We start from the raw sequence: 21,505 nt of genomic DNA, 5'->3' as shown, positions 1-21,505 counted from the left end.
TAGGAAAGCCTCTCTAGTCAGTGTAGCGCTTGAGCATATGCATAAGAGCTATCCTGAATCAGGGCCTTTGAGTAAGTATTAACCAGGGTGTATGAGGACATGTTCTGAGCCAACCACGTTACAAACTAATGTGCACAAAACCTGGTGGCATAGGCACCAATGCCATTCATCCCTTGTGAACATTAACTAGAGCAGGGCCAAAGTGTTCCATTAAAATGCCGTCCTCCCCCCGCCCTCCCAACAGAAAATGGCATGTTTGACAAATGCACTTTGCACAAAAAATGCCTGTGGGGCTGAAAATGTTCAGGTTTTCATTGAAAACCCCAACCTGATTTCTACCCCCCCCCCTCCAGTTTTTAACAAAAGCAAAACAAAACAGAAACCAGCTGTGTTTTTTGTTTTTGATGAAAACCCCCAAAAAAGTTAAAGGAAATTTTTGATGAAAATTGAAATATGAACCAAACCCTCAGCTATTGGTTCATTTTTCCTTTTGCTACACTAAACAGCACTGCCTAGAAGCAGGGGCCGATGGCTTGTAGCTATTACAGGGCTCGATTCCACCAGCCCCTCTGCACACAGAACTATTTGGTCTAGAGAGAACTAACAGTGTGTGTTGTGTACTTTGCCTTAGATAGCATGACTCACCAGATCCGTACTCATGTGGTTACATTCCTAGGCGTGGCTGTTGTCATTATTAAGCTTTGTCTCCTGGGAATAAGAAATAGAATCAGTGGTTTACTGCCAGAGAACACAAAAACCACTTCCAAAAAATATTATGATTCACAGTTATCACTTCTCTGTCTTGAACTGTCCCAGAGTGTTGTTGTGCACTGTTAAACAGCTTCTGCCTTCCACCCCAGAAGTGGCTGCATGCCAATGGTGGGATCCTTGTCTATTACATACACACACGCCTATACTTTATTATTTATTCACACTCAAAAATATGACAGCCTGGTAGGAGAAACACGGTCTTTGACTTGAAGAGCTGGCAATTTATGGCCCTGATCTTGCAGCTGCAGTGGGGCGCCGCATGGGCGCAGTGGTCTGCCAACATGAGTTGCAAGATTAGGGTCCCCCACAGATCAGGGCATAAAGCAAGGCTAGGAGAGGGACTGGGGGAACCAAGTACATGGATCACACTGATCAGGGCATGCCGTGTCTCAGGTTAGTGATGCAGACTCTTTAACAGCTCCAGAATATATGGACACGCTTTCTAAATATAATTGATTTTCCATTTAAAACACCTCTCCAGCCCTTGAACGGTGTCAGTTATTATATATTTCTATTATTTTACTTCTCCCCCCACCCTCCCAAGCTTAGCCCATGAAGGAGGAGGGGCTCATATGTAATAATTTAGCAATATTGTTTTGTATTAATTCATGAGCATTGTATGTGACCCAGTCACGGGAATGTTTCCTGTATGACCACATGGGATTAATCCACTGCACGCACGTGTTAGTAAAATTTATTAACTTGGCAGGAAACAAGCAGGAGGCTAACACAACAGGCCCAGATAAATCACTGGCTACTAAACAGGTCAGGAGGGTAAGAAACAATGCCTGGGCCATTAGCTGTGAAAATCCCACTACCTTGGCTCCAGCCCAAAGTTACAGCTGTTTGCAAAGGCTGCGAGTGGGCAGTTGAATAGGACTTAAAAGGGTTAAAAAGTGACTCTCTCTCTCTCTCTCTCTGTCTCACAGGGACAGGTGTTTGGGAGCTGACACAGAGACAAGTCCTGCAAGGGAGTCTGAAGCAGATGAGCCTCCATGCTTTACTTTTTACTGTTCCTACCGCTAAGATCAAACACTACCTTGGTGTAAGAAGGCTGTCTGGTCACTGTATGAATCGCTGATCACAGCTCCTGTGGGAAGACTTGCAGATCCCAAGCCCAGTTGGACCTGCTGAGAAATCATGGTTGGGACACATGGTTGGGGCTATGGCCAGTCAAAGAATGGGAGAATTGCGGGTTTCCACCCCAAGAGAGGAGAGGGCACAGGACCTGTCATCTGAAAGGGGACACTCAGACTGGAGAGGGCTCACAGGTGCAGTTAGCCTTGTAACCGTGACATACCCTTTTCCAAGTAACTGCCTGCCTTTCTTTCACGTTTTGGAGCACCCAGGGTTGGCTAATGTTGGCCCAGAAGAAGGCTGGGGAGGGACTGGATGAAAATAGTTCCTTCAACTGTGTTTGTTACTTTCAGCCTTTGGCTTTATTCTGCCCTGTGTATCTGTGACAGTCACAGAATATTATTAAGCTTTTGGAAGAAATAAACTTTTTAATGGGGGGAGGGAAACAAAAACACAAACCCATAAATAACTAAACAATAAATCTTTGGGGTTTCTGATTGAAATCTCATGAGTTAAAATATGGCCATGCAGTATTAGCAGCTCTCACGTGGATCCTGAGGCTTGCCATATTTGCCTGGCTGCTGGAGTCAAGAGATTGTGCGAGAATCTCAGCTTGTATTTAAAACAATAAATTGCGTTTCTCTCTCTCCGGGTGGTGGAGGAAAGCTTGAAATGCACAGAAACCAGAAGGCAGAGAAAAACAACACAGCATTCATTGCTTTTTAAACAATCTCAGGATTGTAAAGCCAATCTCAGGACTTCTGGGGGCCTGACTCATGATTTTTCAATGCACAGGGTTGGCGATACTGGCCATGTGACTAAAATGGGCACTAAAACCCATCAACTGACAAAGAGGGTAGTAAGTAGCATGATGCATCCTGGGGATAAGCCCGGGTGATACCCAGAGTGTGCAGCAAGAGCCCAAAGGAAGCTAGTTTCAGTAGAAAATCAGCTTCCGACGGGGAGCAGAAGCAGCCTTGACATCTCCTCCTCTCTCAAAGAGTGACTCCTCCCTCCAGGCGATGGGAATCAGGGGATTGGCGATGCCTTGGCCAGAGCAAGTGTTTTATATGTCTCGAGGCATTCCCTAGATTCAAGAACGCTGCACCCACTTCTTTCAGGGAGGTAAAGCTTTTAGTTTCACTCTACAAACATGCTCCACAAACCAAAGCCTGAGTCACAGGCATGCGTCTCAAACCCCACCTAACTCAAATCCCTCTGCACACACCTTTGGCGAACAGCATGTATAGTTCCACAGCTCTCTGCCACGCACATGGCAGTGAAAAAGAACCGTGCATCACACAGGTCGCAGTCATTAGCTCAGGCCTCCTGGGAGAAACGCTGGATGGGGAATCGCACACATACCTTCTCTACCAGGGAAGAAACTGCTAGAAATCCCTGAAAGGATTCAGAACATTTTATGAACCACTGATGGTTCTTTAGGACAAAGAGATGCATTCATTGCACTACTAAAGCCCCACTGACCAGCTGCTTGTTCTAAATTTAGGCTGATTTGTAACTGGGGAAATGTACTACCATTAGAAACAGCAAAACCGGGGCCGGAAAACTCCGGAGCCTTCACCACAGTCCTGGGCACAATAAGACCACAAAGCTAGAGTCCGCAGTAGCTCAGATATTACTGCGATGAGGCCTAGACAGTCTTTTGAAATTGAAAAACTTTCCCCAGGGACAGCACCGTGGGAAAGTGCTGAAGGCTTGTGAGGTCCAATAACCTGGCGAGCTATGCCAGCAGCAGTTTTAACTCCTGGGAGAGCCACCCAAGGCAGTTAGGGTAGGGACCAGATGAACAGCAGTTTCTGGGTCCTCCAGGCTGGGGGCTGGGTGATAGGCCACCAACAGTTAAGCAATTGTTTGTCTTGCTAAACAATTAAGTTGCAAAACCACAAGGTAGCTATTCCAGCAAAGAGGGACGGCACAGCCTTGTTCATGCCCTAAGTCATTTCTGATGGCGTGCGTGGGAGTCCGATTCAGAAACTGAAAATCTGGCCCCACAGTCATGGTGTGAGGGGGGTGCAGCTGGATTTTATACTGACTGGGAGGCAGTTTCGAGTGGCTGGGCTAGGGGAGGTAGTGCTTTAGCAGCTGGGAGGCACCAGGGCTTATTGCAGGGGCCAGGGGGGGTTCTCTGCTGCCATTTTAACCAGTGGCGGATTTAGAGTTAGTGGGGCCCTGTGTGCAGCTTCATTTTCGCACCCCCCCCCTCGGGACTCAGCCAAGAAACAGAACATTCTCTCTTGTTCCCCCCCACCCCGTTTTTCATTCTTTTTTTCATCCTCCTCCTCCTATAAGTAATGGGAAGTAAATGAAACTAAAGTGAGGTACCTTGATTGGGGCAAGGGGTTGGGGTGCAGGAGGAGGTGCGGGCTCTGGGAGGAAGTTTGGGAGCGAAGTGGCACGGCGGGAGAGTGGGCAGGGAGCTGCCTTAGCCCTGCTGCTGGAACGTCTCTGCGCGCCCCTTGCGGAGAGGGGGGCAGCGGGTCTCTGAGCGCTGCCTGGAGCGGGGACAGCACATGGAGCGCCCCCCCTCTCCCTGCCAGGGGTGCGCAGAGACGTGCCAGCAGCTGGCCATTTCTGGGAGTGGCGTGAGGCCGCCGGCCTGCCTGAGCCCTGCTGCGCCACTGGCCGGGACTCGGGGCAGGTTGTCAGATATTTGTCCTGCATTTTGGGGACGCCCCGTCCTTGGGAGCCCTAGGCCACCACAAAGTTTGTCTCCTGGTAAATCCACTCCTGATCTGAACCTATTAAGGGAGAGCAAGGAAATGTCGTGTTAGGACAAGGGTGAGTCTGGGCAGCTCTTCAGCTCCGAGCTCTAGCACCGTAGTACAATGGCTTTTGCCATCGGGGAGCTTTCAAACATTGCCCAGAGTGGGTTGCAAAGCAGAGTGACCCCCACCAGCCCAAGCGCCACGGGTGCTACGCAGGGCAGTGATGCAGCCTTCGGTTTTTACTCAGCAAATGCCGCTGTCGTGAAGCTCCGTGTGAATCGCCTCCCTCGCTTTTGGCCTATGCGATTTAATTCATTCACATGATCACTGACCAAATATCTCACTTGCATTATTACTACCCGGCCAGCTAGGCTTCGGGCCTCCTTCTCCCACTGAGCAATGGCTGCCCATTTCACACATGGCATCTGAAGAAGTGAGGTTCTTACCCATGAAAGCTTATGCTCCCAATACTTCTGTTAGTCGAGAGGGTACAAGATACACAACGCACTTGGCCGTGCAGATAATTATTCAGAATGTGTGTGAGCACAGGCCTGGGAGCCAGGAACGGCCCAAGTTCGTGCCTGGCATTTCGGCTGGGATTGTACTTGGGGCAGCCAGCCCCGTTTGCCATTCACATGCCACATGCTTTTTAAGGCACTAGCTCGAGCAAAGCCACCACAAGGCTGTTTCCTGGCGCTGCAATTCACACCTCTGGCTCAAAGCATGGAACCATGGTCTGACCCCAGCTCTGCCTGACTCTCCCGCCGGGGCCTTTAGCAAATGACAAGAGGCTCGTCTCCACTACGCAGGCTCTGCTGATACAGCTATACTGGCAGAGTCCTAGCATAGAGTCTGCATCTGTCAACAGGAGTGTTTCTGCAGTAACACCACCTCCCTGAACAACATTAGCTATGCTGACAGAACCACTCTTCTGTTGGCATAGCTGGATCTAGACTGGGGGCTTTGCCAGCACAGCCATGTCGGCTAGCGGGTGTGATTTCAATGGGAGCAAGGCACTTAAATACTTCTAAGGATCTTCCAGGCTGCTCCTGCATTCGGCATCTGTGGTATGTCTCTTGCAAGGAGCTGGCACCACCTTTGCACATAGTAGCCAAGTGGTGATTTCCTCCTGCTTGTTTTTCCATTGTGAAGCACAGCAGCTGTTTGTAGAGCCGACAATCCAGGTGTAGTTTCTTCTCTTAATGGTTTACAAACGTCGAAGTCTGGATGGTGCATTTCATTTCCCCTCGTGCAAAACTAAAGCAAAGGCAGCTCCTCATCCCGTTGCCCAGGTGCTGGGTATGCCAGTGAGTGGAACACGGTGCAGCTTTTCTCTAGTATGCAGAAGGTTGTAGCCGGGAGCGCTGCATACTCGGCTTGTGAGCCCCCCATGCCTCTTGCTGTCGATTTGAATGTGAAGCTGCTTTCCAAGGATAAACTAAAGTGACGACTGTCGCAATTTCAGTCCTAATATATAGAAATTAGAGCTCAAAAAATCTAAAAACTAACTTCAAGCCAGACATTAAATCTCCTCCTCTGTTAGGAGAGCTGAAGGTGCACTGAACTGTTTATAGGGTGCACTTAATGAGCTTCCATTCTACACAGACAAGGCCAGTAAGTTGGGGGAGAAGGCACAGAGGTTCAGGGAGGTGAAGGGACTTGCCCAAGTTCACGCAGCAGGGCAGCACTGGGAGTAGAGCCCAGGCGTCCTGAACCCCATTCCGGTGCCCTGTTAGCCACCATTGCCTAACAATGGGTGAACCTCTAGTGTGTGGTTCAGATGAGCATAGGTACCCTTTGAAGGTCCTCAATCTCCTCCAAGACTCTCCCTTTCTCTACCTGACAGGCTCCACCCCCCACAATAGCCATTCAAGCTCCTTTTCTCCTCATGACATCAAATAGATTCCAGCTCTCCCCATCCCTAAGCTCCCAAATCCCATCTTACCTTGTGGACTTTAAGGCCAGAAGGGACCATTATGATCACCTAGTCTGACCTCCTGCACATTGCAACCCACAGAACCTCATCCACCCACTCCTATCATAGACCTGAGTCCTGACCGGGGGCTAGAGTGGGAACGAGCAAGGTGAAGAAGTTGCGTCTAGGGGAAGATAGTGGGAGAGAGTAAGGGCCCTATTTGAAGTTACATGGAACAATGACCTGCCGTAGGTTCAGGAGGAAAGGATGGGGCTGTTCAAACTGATCTGACTGATAGAGGGCCAAACAATGCGTCTCTTGCACTTGATAAATTTAGCTTAAGGGAGACACTTTTTTATTTTTAATATAGAACAGTGATGATTGGGGTATTATCCATGACTAGTTACTATAGCACATTAAATCAGAAAAGAATCAAATTAGATCAGCTTTGTTAGTTACATGGGATGGTTCGTATAGAATTTGTTTCCTCCAGGTGCTGTTTCTTCCACCCTGTTCCCTGGGCACACAATTTAATATAAATGTATATTAAGTCTTATTATAAACTGGGGGTATATTATTCTGGAAGCTACCAATTTGTGTTCTGTCTTTACAATCAAACTAAATGAGAGATCATAAAAATCCCGGTTGTGAAGACATTTGATGCTGAAATGCACTGGGATTCATACTACTTAAGAAAATCAGGTGGAAGAAAACAGCAGCATTCAAAGTCATACCTGCGACTGAGGGAGAAGGTCTGAGATCTGCCACCGTCAACCTATAATAAAGTCTAGATTTTAAAGAGAGGAGAATTCCAGGCTGATGGATTTGAAGTGAGTAAAACAAGGCCACTACCCCGTTAACTCATGAGTGAGTACATGAGTTATGCTGGCTTTGCTCTCCCCTCAGAAACAAGGGCAGAAGCAATTCATGGGGCTAGCACCAGGCAGAGACAAAACAGAAAGTTTCCCTAGTGTAGTGGTGCAGTATGAAGCATTGAAAGGGTTGCTAGATTCACTGAGACACTGCTGAGTAGCAAATTGTGTCTGACCATGTGGAGAGAATCAATGGAGATGCGTCAGCTCTTGTTAATTACAGTTTGCTCTCTGTTAAGCCAATAGCCATTATGCCCTCTATTGTCCAAACTGGGACTCTGCATTCGTGCCATTTTTTGCTATAATTTTGGCAGAAAAAGTCAATCCGCAAGCCCCCCGAGAAAAACTGTAGTAGATTCAGGCTATTCTGTTAAACAAGGCCTGCAAACCTGGAGATCTGTCACTGTATGTTTACCCAGTCTTAGAACAGAAGCTTATATGAGTTCAGTAGAACATGGCAAGATAGATTTTGCTGCCTGTCGCCTCAACATGGCTGCTCTTCGGGGTGAGCATTTGCTGAAACAGGCCTCGTGCAGAACCAGCAGGACACCATCATGGAGGAGGAAGCTACAATACGGAGAGTAAATAACAGAGGGAGGAAGGATGGTTTGTAGCTAAGCCACAGAAGCTGCAGCCGAGAGGCAGCTGGTATTATTCAGTAATTCTGAGGACTGGCAGTTGTTCCAAGCTATGCCACTGATTACCTGGGTGCCTGTGCTCGGATTTCCTAGCAGGAAAATGGGGAAATGCCATAGGAATCGTGTGACGTTTAGTGTCTGTAAAGGAAGATTAGATGGAAATTTAAAGTAACCGCTGTGCCAAAGAGGCTGCCAACGGTAGAGAATGATGATGATATTTAGGGCTGTCAAGCGATTAAAAAAAATGAATCACGATTGATCGTGCTGTTAAACAATAGAATTCCATTTATTTAAATATTTTTGGATGTTTTCTACATTTTCAAATACGTTGATTTCAATTACAACACAGAATACAGTGCACAGTGCTCACTTTATATGTCTGATTACAAATATTTGCACTGTAAAAAAAAAAATCTCTCTCCATTCACCTCCATCGTGCAATCTCTTTATCATGAAAGTTGAACTTACCAATGTAGAAGTACAAAAAATAACTGCATTCAAAATTAAAACAATGTTAAACTTTAGAGCCTATAAGTCCACTCACAAGTTTTGTTACATTTGCAGAAGATAATGCTGCCCACTTCTTTACAATGTCACGTAAAAGTGAGAACAGACATTCGCATGGCACTGTTGTAGCTGGTGTTGCAAGATATTTACGTGCTAGATGCGGTAAAGATTCATATGTCCCTTTATGCTTCAACCACCATTCCAGAGGACATGCGTTCATGCTGATGACAGGTTCTGCTTGATAATGACCGAAGCAGTGCGGACCGACATGTTCATTTTCATCATCGGAGTCAGATGCCACCAGCAGAAGGCTGATTTTCTTTTTTAGTGGTTTGGGTCCTGTAGTTTCCACATTGGAGTGTTGCTCTTTTAAGACTTCTGAAAGCATGCTCCACACCTCGTCCCTCTCAGATTTTGGAAGGCAGTTCGGATTCTTAAATCTTGGGTCCAATGCTGTAGCTATCTTTAGAAGTCTCACATTGGTACCTTCTTTGCATTGTCAAATCTGCAGTGAAAGTGTTCTTAAAACTAACAGCATGTGGTGGGTCATCATCCGAGACTGCTATAACATAAAATACATGGCAGAATGCGAGTAAAACAGAACAAGAGACATACAATTCTTCCCCAAGGAGCTGTCACAAATTTAATTAACACATTTTTTTTAATGAGCATCATCAGCATGGAAGCATGTCCTCTGGAAAGGTGGCCAAAGAATGAAGGGGCATCCGAATGTTTAGCATATCTGGCACTTAAATACCTTGCAATGGTGGCTACAAAAGTGCCATGCGAACACCTGTTCTCATTTTCAGGTGACATTGTAAATAAGAAGAGGGCAGCATTATCTCCCGCATATGTAAACAAACTTGTCTGTCTTAGTGATTGGCTGAACAAGAAGTAGGACTGAATGGACTCGTAGGCTCTAAAATTTTACATTGTTAAATAACTGCACACAAAAACAAAACAAACAAAAAAATCAACATTTGTAAATTGCACTTTCACAATAGAGATTGCATTACAGTAGTTGTATGATTAAAAAATAGTATTTTTCAATTCACATTTTTACAGTGCAAATATTTGTAATCAAACTAATAATATAAAGTGAGCACTGTACACTTTGTATTCTGTGTTGCAATTGAAATCAATATATTTGAAAATGTACAAAACATCCAAAAATATTTAATAAATTTCAATTGGTATTCTATTGTTTAATGGTGTGATTAAAATTGCGATTAATCACAATTAATTTTTTTAATCACAATTAATATTTTTGAGTTAATCGCAGTTAACTCACATGATTAATCGACAGCCCTAATGATACCGTCTCTCTGGCAGTCTTCTGGATCACGGCTAACAACTCCCGCTTTGTATAATAGACTATTCCCAAGGAGCATGAGCACTTATTTCCATTTATGCTACATGCATTCATGCTTTGTGCATCTAAGCCCTTTTACAGTTATCATATTCTAGCTGCACTTGGGTCTGAGTTATCCCTAAAAAAAAAGCAACCGGTGACTGATCCGTCAGAAAGGGAATATGCACACAGAGTTCAAATCATGCAGATAACCGTTACCATAGTTTGAGCACTTGCACAAGGCTGTCACATAGAAATTTAACACTTAACCTTGGATAAGAACAACACTGGAGTAAGTAGTTTCAGTTTTCAGCCTCTACGAACAGCTCAGTCAAATACAAGTAATAGCTTGCAAATAACTCAGTCTTCCTTTGTATACACACTATTCCTAACGCCGCCTCGGGTCATGTGATCAAAGCTCCAGCCTGATAAAGAAACAGTAATAATAATCTGCCACTTCTTTAAGTGAGCCTGTGGGATACTTTACTATCTGAGATCCATGTAAACAAACTAAATATCCTCACGCCAGTTATGTACAGCCAGAGCATCTCAGAGGGAATTCGAGTCATTTCTCATCTTTTGATTTTGGATTCTCAAAAAGGGTCCTTAGAGAAAGAGCTAATTCCATGTGTGTGTTTAATCAGATATGGGAAGGGATGTATATTTGCAGCAATGTCAGGTGCTGCCTCTACATAGTAATGGGAAAGAGATCCTGATAGAGGAAGAACAGTAAGGTGACTCTATACAGTCTATTAGATTTCGTTTACAGTTAACTGCAAACACTTCTAGAGATTCAAGCTGCTGATCAGAGCTCTCGGTATAATGCCTTTAGTGGAAACATGGCAGTAGGAGAATGCAAAGAAGCCATAAGGTATGTGACTTCCACACAAATCAGACAGCTAGTCTCCAACTTCACCCTGGTCTACACTTGAGTTTTTCTAGCGTATACATATGGGTCAGGGTATGATTTTTTTCCCCCCTCACCCTGACTGACAGAGCTATGCCAGCAAAAGCTCCAGTGGAGATGCAATTGTACCTGCAAGAGCAGCATTTTGGCTGTACAGCTTTCTTCATTCGGAGAAGTGGTTTAAGCTATACCACTGGGAAGGCTGCCAGTTTACCCCTACTGGTGTATCTACACCAGCAAACCCTTCTACGTGCAGACAAGGCCTGTATCCCAACATGTGATTTCACGTGCTTGTGTTCCAAGACATGGGGGTGGAGATAGGTGCGTGAAGCTAGGGAAAGGGAGGAGGCCCTTTCTAAAGTTAACAGCTTACACTAACGGATCATTAGGAAAACACCAGTGCAGGTAGCCTCAATGGCTCTAGCCCACTCTCCTTGAGTAACAGTGAAACTGGTGTTGGTCAGAAAGAACCAGAGTCCCATGGACACACACAGGAGGATCTGGTCTTGCTAGAAGAATAGAAGTTGGTTCTATTCTGTACCCGTAAATTAAGAGGAAAGGCTTTCTAACTTGGCATGTAGTGAAACATCAAATTAGACATGAGAGAGGCTTAGAGTAGGGTGATCAGATGTCACAATTTTATAGGGACAGTCCCAATATTTGGGGCTTTGTCTTTTATAGACGCCTATTACCACCCACCCCGTCCCGATTTTTCACACTTGCTGTCTGGTCACGCTAGCTTAGAGAGACAAGGTGGGTGAGGTAACATCTTAGTGGTGAGAGAGAAGTTATTTTAATATCCTCTCATATACTTGTTCTAACGACTAAATACTTCAAGAAGGTGGTTGGTAAATACTGGTTATAGGTTCCCAAAGGAAAGAAACAGAGGTGCTCCTGCAGGACGATAAGCAGGGGGTATGTATAGGTCAGTACCCAGGTCCCAGTGTCAGAGTGGAAAAATTGCAAAATCCCGAGACAGGAAAAGATAAGAGGCCTATCACTTGAGGGGATTCACTCATACCAGAAAGGAGAGGTGCAGTCAGAGTGCGGGCTGGCTCTAGATACTACAGTGCTAGCAGCACTAGGCAAGTGTACATGGTTTCAATGATAGAAAACACAATTATCACACCTAACAACTTCTGCTACCTTGTAAGCTAGGAGGGAAGATAGAACTTCTCCTACCTAAATTTTCTCTCTCTCTCTCCCGCAACTTTTACTTTGGCCAAACATAAGAACTGCCATACTGGGTCAGACCAAAGATTCATCTATTCCAGTATCCTGTCTTCCAACAGTGGTCAATGCCAGGTACCCCAGAGGGAATGAACAGAACAGGTAATCATGAAGTGATCCATCCCGTATCACCCATTCCCAGCTTCTGTCAAACAGAGGCTAGGGACACCATCCCTGTTCATCCTGGCTAATAGCCATTGATATATCCTCCATGAATTTATCTAGTTTTTTTGAACCCTGTTATAGTCTTTGCCAGAAGATGTTGTGAAGGCCAAGAGTTCCACACGTTGACTGTGCATTGTGTGAAGAAATACTTTCTTGTGTTTGTTTTAAACCTGCTCCCTATTCATTTCATTTGGTGACCCCTCGTTCTTGTGTTATGAGTAAATAACACTTCAGTATTTACTTTCTCCACACCAGTCATGATTTTATAAGATCTCTATCACATCCCCTTAGTCGTCTCTTTTCCAAGCTGAAAAATCCTAGTCTTATTAATCTTTCCTCATATGGCAGCCGTTTCATACCCCTCATCATTTTTGTTGCCCTTTTCCGAACCTTTTCCAATTCCAATACATCTTTTTTGAGGTGCGGCAACCACATCCGCACACAGTATTCAAGATGTGGGCATATCATGGCTTTAGATAGAGGCAATATAATATTTTCTGTCTATTCTCTATCCCTTTCTTAATGACTCCCAACATTCTGTTCTTTTGACTGCTGCTGTACATTGGAGTGGATGTTTTCAGAGAATTCTCCACAATGACTCCAAGATCTCTTTTTTGAGTGGTGACAGCTAATTTAGACCCCAACATTTTATATGTATGGTTGGGATTATGTTTTTCAAGGTGCATTACTTTGCATTTATCAACACTGAATTTAATCTGCCATTTTGTTGCACAGTCACCAGTTGTGAGAGACCCTTTTGTAGCTCTTCGCAGTCTGGCTGGAACTTAATGATCTTGAGTAGTTTTGTATCATCTTCAAATTTTGCCACCTCAATGTTTACCCCTTTTTCCAGATGATTTATGAATATGTTGAATAAGACTGGTCCCAGTCTAGACCCTTGTGGGACACCACTATTTACCTCTCTCCACTCTGAAAACTGACCATTTATTCCCATCCCTTGTTTCCTATCTTTTAACCAGTTACCAATCCATGAGAGGACCTTCCCTCTTATCCCATGACAGCTTACTCTGCTTAAGAGCCTTTGGTGAGGGACCTTGTCCAAGGCTTTCTGAAAATCTAAGTACACTATAGCCACTGGATCCTCCTTGTTCACATGCTTGTTTACCCCCTCAAAGAATTCTAGCAGATTAGTGAGGCATGATTTTCCTTTACAAAAACCATGTTGATTCTTCCCCAACAAATTATGTTCATCTCTGTCTGACAATTTTGTTCTTTACTATAGTGTCAAACAGTTTGCATGGTACTGAAGTCAGGCTTACCAGCCTGTAATTGCTGGGATCACCTCTGGAGCCCTTTTTAAAAATTGGCGTCACATTAGCTATCCTCCTGTCATTTGGTGGGAGCATGACCTTTCAGGCACTGGTCAGCTCAGTATGTATTTTCCCTGGAAGGCACACGTGGTATACAAGGAGTACATATGCATAGACCTTGTCTAGACTAGGAGAAAAGGTGTACAGTTTATAAAATGGTACCTCCCCCAATATAGATAAGGCCAAAGGACTATAGAATCCTGAACAAATCACATCCACGATGTCCAATTTCCACTAGCTAGCAAGACAGTTTTTAAAAACAGGCTCTACATAAGAGGTGCTACAGACAGCACTGCAGTGTTACATCCATGCTTTCTGTATATCCTGCATCCAAGGGTCACAAGCAGCCTTTTTAGAGGCCAAACAATTCCAAATTTATATTCAGCTTTTCCTTACTTTCTTCACTCAGGGAAGTCCTGTTTTTGCTATTCAGAATCAATATGAAATTTGTGCTTTGAAGTGTGGCAAAAGTGGGTAAAAGCAGGAATTGAAAGACAGAAAAACATCAGTCTTGAAAATACGTTTAATGTCTAATCTTATACAAAAGTGACAGCATTTTCAAAAAAATATCAAATCCTGTTTTTATAGCTTTTCACTATCATACAGCAATATTTGTCTCATCTAAAGAAAATACAGCAGCAGGTGATAGTCTATACTTTAAAGATGTGATTGCTTATATTTCATATTGTAAACAAATGCAGTAGGCCAATCTCAAAGCACAAGTCAAAACAAACTTCTCAGCAATTTAACTTAAATGATGCATAGAAATGTACAAATTCCATTGCAAAAGCTTCAGGCCAGAAGTTGCTCACACTTGACATTACATGTGATAAAGTTACTACACAGCATATAGTGACAACTTGAGTTTTTACACAATACATTAACAGATAAACCCTATCACTGCTATGCAAGGATCCTTGCTCACAAAACAAAGGGGATATGAAACAGTTTTCTTGACTTCAAGAAATATGAATATGCATTGAAAAAGTGTCCCATGTGTATCTGAATTTTAGCCTAACCTTTCCAGTAATAAATCCTGCCCATTCCAGGAAGAAACCAGACATTTATTTTATTTACTTTTGGAAAACCCTATTTAAAAATAATTTGATATGTTAACTTTGTATTTTCTCCATCTGGCCCCTTTCCCTGCAAACAGATCCAGACCAGTGCACGTTCAACCCACATTGTGACTATAGGATCAATTCATTTAAATAATTTATGTTTTCCTTAGATCAATTTACAGACTAAGGCCGCACATGTCGAATGCACTTGAGCAGATGCAACAAAGCATGTTTGCTATAGTCACATGTAGAAGTCGTATCAGTCTTGGAGAAATTTAAGTCAATTCAACAATGAATTTTTGAAGTCTATATTCTATGGGAATAGTAATCTACATTAAATTTATGAAATATCCGATTTAAAAATATTTCTTCTGGTTCTGATTGCCAGTGTTCATAGATACTATGATTTATGTTGAACGTTAGGGACAAATCTTAATTTGTTGTGTTCAGTTTCACTATTGTCTTCCTAGTACAAAACACACCTACCTTGGCTATTTATTAGACCTCATGTCAATATGCAAGAGTGGCCACAGCTCCTTGACAGACTGCACTATTCTGTAACATTGATTTCAGGGTTCTTGCAACTGCCATAGAGACTATGGCTGAATTCAACATCACTACCAGGCCAGTCAGTTTATTTTTAAAAGTCCACTACACTGTGCATGCAGAAGTCCATAGTAAGGGAGAGAAGAGAAAGTTACCTTGATTTCACAGTTCCACTATGAAAAGGGATTTCCTAATGAGCCGATGTATTACTAATCCGTCAGTATTACTAATTCAGTTTTTTAATTCCACCAACAGAGGCTAAATTAAGATTTCCCAGGTTGAGATAAAATAACTTCTGCATGGTCACAGAAAGTCTAGGTAATCAAAGTACCATAATGAATTAAAAAAAGCCCAAGTCTCAGTGAAGAATGTGTCTTGGTAATGCAAAACTACCAGTATGATAATTCCATAAAGATTCTCAGTCAGGAGAATGAAATTGATAGCAGTGACCCTTCCGATGAAAGGCAGCTACACAGAATTCTAGTCATTCAATTAAAACCAAATCAGATCACGTCATTCAGCAAGGTACAACGTACATTTAGGTATGAACAAAGGGACTACCCAATTACTATGTTCAATGGAGCTCTGACATAAGACTGGCTCATTTTCAAACTATGGCAGAAGGGAGATGGATTCTAAGGCTCTATCTAGGCGATAGGACTATGTGGAAGGCCAAAAGCAGCTTTTTGCCACGGGACTACTTGAATTTAAACTCAGGCTTAATTTCCAAGGATGCTGAATAAAAGTTCTGCAGAGTTTACACCGCTTGGCAGCAAAGCCAAGTTTCAGATGGATAGAACCCAAGTTAAGAGACAGGATTATCTCCCAGTGGGATCAGTTTATCTTCATGTAGAGAACAAGCCAAACTTCTAGTCACCACTGCTAATTTTGGGCTGGCAAGATTATGCCCTCATTTTCATGCACAAACTTCACATTTGTGAATTTAAATTAACTGAACTGCACATCCAGCTACTTGATTTGCACATAAATGCCTGTTTGTGAATGCGAACAGGTGTGCATACAAGTTAGACTAAGTACTTTGGCCTATGACCGCTCCGCTGTAGTCCCAGAATCTGAGAGAAATTCTGCTTGAGTGTATATTTATATAAATGCTGAGAACACCTTCAAATTCACATGCTCCATTTCTCTTTAGTATGCTGAATTACTGTAGCATGTTTAAAATATTAAGAGATTTCACAAAGAAATCTCAAAATATGTTTTTTTACTGATATCTTGGAATAACCAGAAAATAGACAAAATATGACCATCCATCCATTTAGTGACCCCCACAAGTCTGGTATCAAAACTTAACCATTAAATGTCAGTGAATGCTTAACTTTTTAGTAAGACTTTAGGCCTGATCCTGTAATCCTTACTCACTTGGCAATTCCTTTTTCCCCCAAAGGAAGCTCTGCCTTGAGTAAGAACCACCGGACTTGACTGTCTGCTCATCCTAATTCACTTTAATAAACCAAAAGATGCCAGCATATGAGCAAGTTAAAATGTATGCAGATTACTCCTTCATACCTCAGAAGTACGTACAAGAGGTGACTGCTCTTCACAATTCCAAAAGTTACTGAAACAAATTTTTTTTAAATCTCTGTAAATAGTGGATGAAGGTGGAAAGCTACAGTACTTTGTTGCCCAGCATGAATTCAACGGTAAGGCTGTAAAAATTAAAAAATGAAATTCAAGGTCAATTTATGGCTTTAGCACGACAATACATCCTCAAATCAGCACTAAGCAAATGTCTCAATTAAAGGCAAGGACAAATTTAAGTGTACAAGTTAATTGTTACTATAGTGGTTTGTTTTGTTTTTTACCGGTAGTTCTACAATCTAAGGCTATGTCTACACTAGAGACCAACGGGAGAGAGCTCTCCAGTTAGCATAATTAAACCACCCCAACGAGCGGAAGTAAGTCTAGGTCGGTGGGAGAGCATCTCCTGCCAACATAGCACTGTCCACACCAGTGCTTATGTCAATGAAACTTATGTCAGTCAGGGGGTGTTTTTTTCCCCCCCACACCTGATTGACATAAGTTTTTCCCACAAAAGTGCTAGTGTGGACATGGCCTTTGATTCTAGTCCCTATACAAATAATTCTTTCCATTCTCTCATTTAAGCAAGGGGTCCTAGCTGCATGTTCATGCTTAGAAAACACATCAAAGTGATGTCTAAAATGGAAGTATTTTTGGCAGGCCAATAAAATACAACCCTAAAGACTATTGTCATAGTTCTCAGGCTTAATAGTATTTCAAATCTGAGTTAACTGCCTAAACTGAGCATTCCCATACTTTTTAACTCCACTAGGCAGCTAATTTCTCATTAAACTGTTGACTGGAAAAAATACATAGCAGTTCTAACAGTCCATACCATTTTATTAAGTGGTCTTTCCACTGCCCAACATCAGCACTTGTGTGTGATGAATTTTGGAACTGTTCAACACAGTACAATTTAAATACTCACATGGTGACCACCAGGCATTGATGGAGTACCAGCAGGACCAGATGGCACTTGAAAAGGATTAGGGGGTGTAGGATATAGTCCTGGAGCTGGATATGATCCCGTGGGTGGAGGAAATGGACCCGGTGGTGAAGGTCCCCATGTTCCAGGTGGGACAGTACCCCACGGTACTGTAGGTGCAGCCCCGGGTGTCTGGGTAGGAGTGGCATATGGCCCAGGGGGTGGATATGGCATACTAGGTGCAGGATATTGCCCTCCCATTGTTGCCCCCCATGCTCCAGAAGGCATGGATCCCCATGGCCCAACAGGAGCAGGAGGTGCAGCTGGCTCTGTTGGACCACCGTATGGTCTTGGAAGCTCTGGAAAGGGCATATTTGGTGGAGGATATTGCCCTGGTGGGACAGGACCTGGCACAGATGGGGGTGGATATGGACCACCAGGAGGAGGGCAAGAGGGTCCAGTAGGAGGAGGTGGAAATGGAGCAGGCGGTCCAGGTGGCATTGAAGGATACATTCCTGTTGGGGGAGGTCCAAATGGCACACTGGAGGCTGTTGTATTTGGTGGCAATCCAGATGGCCCCGTAGGTGGAGCACTTGGGGTGTTCCAAGGATTGGAAGCTGGCCAGCCTTGTGTTGGCTGACCAGTTTGTTGACCAGATTTTGTATTGCTCACTTTGGAGGTTTTAGCAGGGGAATGATCCGGTAAAGCATCTGCCAACTAGAAAATAGAGCACCAGTGAGACTGCAAACTGCCTGCTATTGTAATCACTAACTGTGCATGGCAATCCATTACATTTATAAATAATGGACAATATCGTTAGGTAAAGCTATATTAGCTCCTACATGGATGTGCTTAATTTCATATAGCTTCTCTCTTCAGAACAGCTTCACTTTAGAATAGAATTTAAGAGGTATTCTGACATGCTATAGCTATAAAACTGAAGACAAAAGGAGAGATACAATATGTGACAATAAGCAACCTTTTCAGTGCAAACCCAGAGAGAAGGGTCATTAAGCATCTTCTACATAACTACCTTGAAGGCATCATGTTGGAATTACATTGCAATACTAATCTCAGACCTGAAAATCCCAAGGAGACCATCTGACAGTTTAGTACATTTAGCCCTCTGAATTGATCTACTCACTCCACAGCTAATACCACAACTGCAGCACCAAAAGAATCACCTTCCCATTTTTTCTTAAATAACTGTCTGGAATTCAGAATGAAGTTGCTTGGCCCAGCGATTAAGAAAAAAATGTGATTACTTACTGAAAAGTCATCAGCTCCAGACATTTTACTGAAATAAAGAAATAAAGAAATAAAAATGAAGTTAGTTGAAAGCAATTCTCAAAGTGTTTCAGGCAGGAGCTTGTAAGGAAGTTAATTTCTGCCTATTTGTCTAGGTTCAGTGCACACAGCAGTTCTACTCTACTAGATGTCAGTGTTTCCCCAACCACGGCTTTGTTTTCAGGATTCAGAGCTGAACAGATATCGATCTGTTGCCAGAGCGGACTAAGGTAGTTCTCTCATGGGAGAAGAGTCAGTTTTAGTAGGGCCTCTGTCTACATTGCAGTTCCAGCACATCAGGGAACCAGTCATAACATGATAGATGGGACCTACCTATCCTGTAATTGGACCATATAACCAGAACTTAAGAATTGCATGTGCTTAAGGCAAGTTGGAAGCTGCCCCAGGCAACTGCCCTCAGTTTCTGCAGAATCTAAACGCTCATTTTAAGTAGCATTAAATTTGTGAAGACAACCTTCAAAATGTGAACTGACTAAACAGATGCTGTCTTAGTGAATCTAAAGACAAACCATTCCATTGTCTACTGCAGCTCAGAACCTTCCCAAACTGCAGCAGGGTGAAAACTGACATCTTGTCAGTTTTTACTGCTCCTATTTGGAATAGCATGGGCAGCAGTGAGCTGAATCAAACCGGTTTCAGTCTGCTGCTTGGGCAAATTGAGGGTTGGCAAAGGTTGGCCCTTGAGCTACTCATTGAGGATGCCCACAAACAAAGGAGGTGCAGAGTAGTGGAGATACTTTGTAGCAACCAGAAATCTTGAGGGACAGAATGGGTGGCAGATGGCCCTTCATCACTGTGGCCGGAAGGCTAGAGGGAGGCATAAAGAAGTGGAGGTTCAAAAGTCTGTAATGCAGACCTGGCCTTCGTATCAATCTCTGGCTAGTAGATTTAATCTTCAGGCTATTAGATCTCCAATTAACTTCTAAGGCCTATGGTGCATAGATAGGCATGAGGTGGGCAGGAGTGAACTGGAGAGACTGATGGACAGACCTTAAGGCCAGAAGGCAGCATTTTATCATCTATTCTGGCCTGAAGAGATTTGTGAGGAAAGTAGGGAAAGAGTAAAGCTTTTCTAGGGCAGGAGCTAGAATACAAAACATAATGGGAAGAGAAGAAACAGACCACAAAGCCAGCTCAGGAATAGATACTCATGATTTATTATAGAAAAAGACAATGGGCAATGAATCCGGAAAGGGAAAGAATAACAAAAAGCAAAACCAATATAAATAGGGATGGCTGAACAGTGTTCATCAAATATATTTATCAAATGGTACATTCAACATGTTTTGCACTATTTGACCAAACAAACACTTTGAAAAATACTAGCTAAATATCTGTAAAATTAGTCAAATATAGTCAATGAACGTTTTTCTGTGGTGATTGACAATGTTGCCGTTAAAAACAATGCACAATTGTTTTATTCCGTTAAATTACAAAGGACATAGCCTGGTGTGAGGTTTTAACAATAATTTTTACTTTGGCAAGTAGGCCTAACCCTCAAACTAGTAGACATCAAGTAAAATTTAAATGCTCTGTGCATAAATGGGCTAATCCCATGCATGTATCGGGTGCCAGGTCAGAGGACAATCATTTTATATCTAGTATCCCTTACTGTGGTTATATTTTTAGTGTAGACTTGCCATACCAGTTTACCCCCTCCCCTTTCCAGAGCCCTAAAAGTAAACCCTTAAAACATATTAGATACATTAAGGTGAATTAATTATATTTTATGTAGTTTTTCACTAAAATGTTTTAGAAATTATATTTAAATTAATATTCCATTCAAGTTGTTCAACGCAGTGAAAATACAGATCCCCCAAAGATCTGTATCGGGACCTGTGCTGTTCCACATATTCATAAATGATCTGAAAAAGAAGGTGAACAGTGAGGTGGCAAAATGTGCAGACAGCACAAACTTACTAAAGATAGTTAAGTCCAAAGCTGACTGGGAAGTGTTACAAAGGGATCTCACTAAATTGCGTGACTGGGCAACAAAATGGCAGATGAAATTCAATGTTGATAAGTGCAAAGTAATGCACATTGAAAAACATAATCCCAACTATACATACCAAATAATGGGGTCTAAATTAGCTGTTACCACTCAAGAAAGGTCTTTGAGTCATTGTGGACAGCTCTCTGAAAACATCTGCTCAACGTGCAGTGGCAATCAAAAATGCTAATATTAGGAACCACTAGGATAAATAAAACGGAAAATATAGTGCCACTATATAAATTCATGGTACGCCCACATCTTGAATACAGTTCTGTACAGTTCTGGCTGCTGCATCTTAAAAAAGAAATATTAGAACCGGAGTAAAGAGAAGGGCAACACAAATGTTTGAGGTATGGAGTACCTTCCATCTGAGGAGAGATTACAAAGACTGGAACTGTTCATCTTAGAAGAGATGAAAAAGGAGGGATGTGACAGAGGTCTAGACAATCATGAATAGTCTGAGAAAGTGAATAGGGAAGTATTACCCATTTATATAAACACAAGAGGTCACCCAATGAAATAGACAGCAGGGTTAAAACAAACAAAAGGAAGTACTTCTTCGTGGAGTGCACAGTCAACCTCTGGAACTTGTTGCCATGGAATTTTGGAAAGGCCAAGAGTATAAAACTGGGTTCAAAAAAGA

At 42.9% G+C, this 21,505-nt stretch overlaps 1 protein-coding gene across 1 annotated transcript; it reads right to left on the bottom strand.

Annotated features, from left to right (window-relative positions):
• Positions 1-16,691: 16,691 nt before the first annotated feature.
• On the bottom strand, positions 16,692-20,758 carry MAPK1IP1L (mitogen-activated protein kinase 1 interacting protein 1 like). Its single transcript, XM_034768883.1, has 3 exons — positions 18,831-20,758; positions 17,565-18,278; positions 16,692-16,764 (listed from the first exon to the last, which is right to left on the bottom strand). Exons 1-3 carry the CDS (start codon positions 18,852-18,854, stop codon positions 16,753-16,755), a joined length of 750 nt encoding a protein of 249 aa, XP_034624774.1. The 5' UTR covers positions 18,855-20,758; the 3' UTR covers positions 16,692-16,752.
• Between the last annotated feature and the right edge of the window lie 747 nt (positions 20,759-21,505).

Source organism: Trachemys scripta, chromosome 4 (assembly GCF_013100865.1).
Source record: "Trachemys scripta elegans isolate TJP31775 chromosome 4, CAS_Tse_1.0, whole genome shotgun sequence".
Classification (NCBI taxonomy): Eukaryota; Metazoa; Chordata; order Testudines; family Emydidae; genus Trachemys; species Trachemys scripta.
This window is presented reverse-complemented; position numbering and strand designations above follow the sequence as displayed.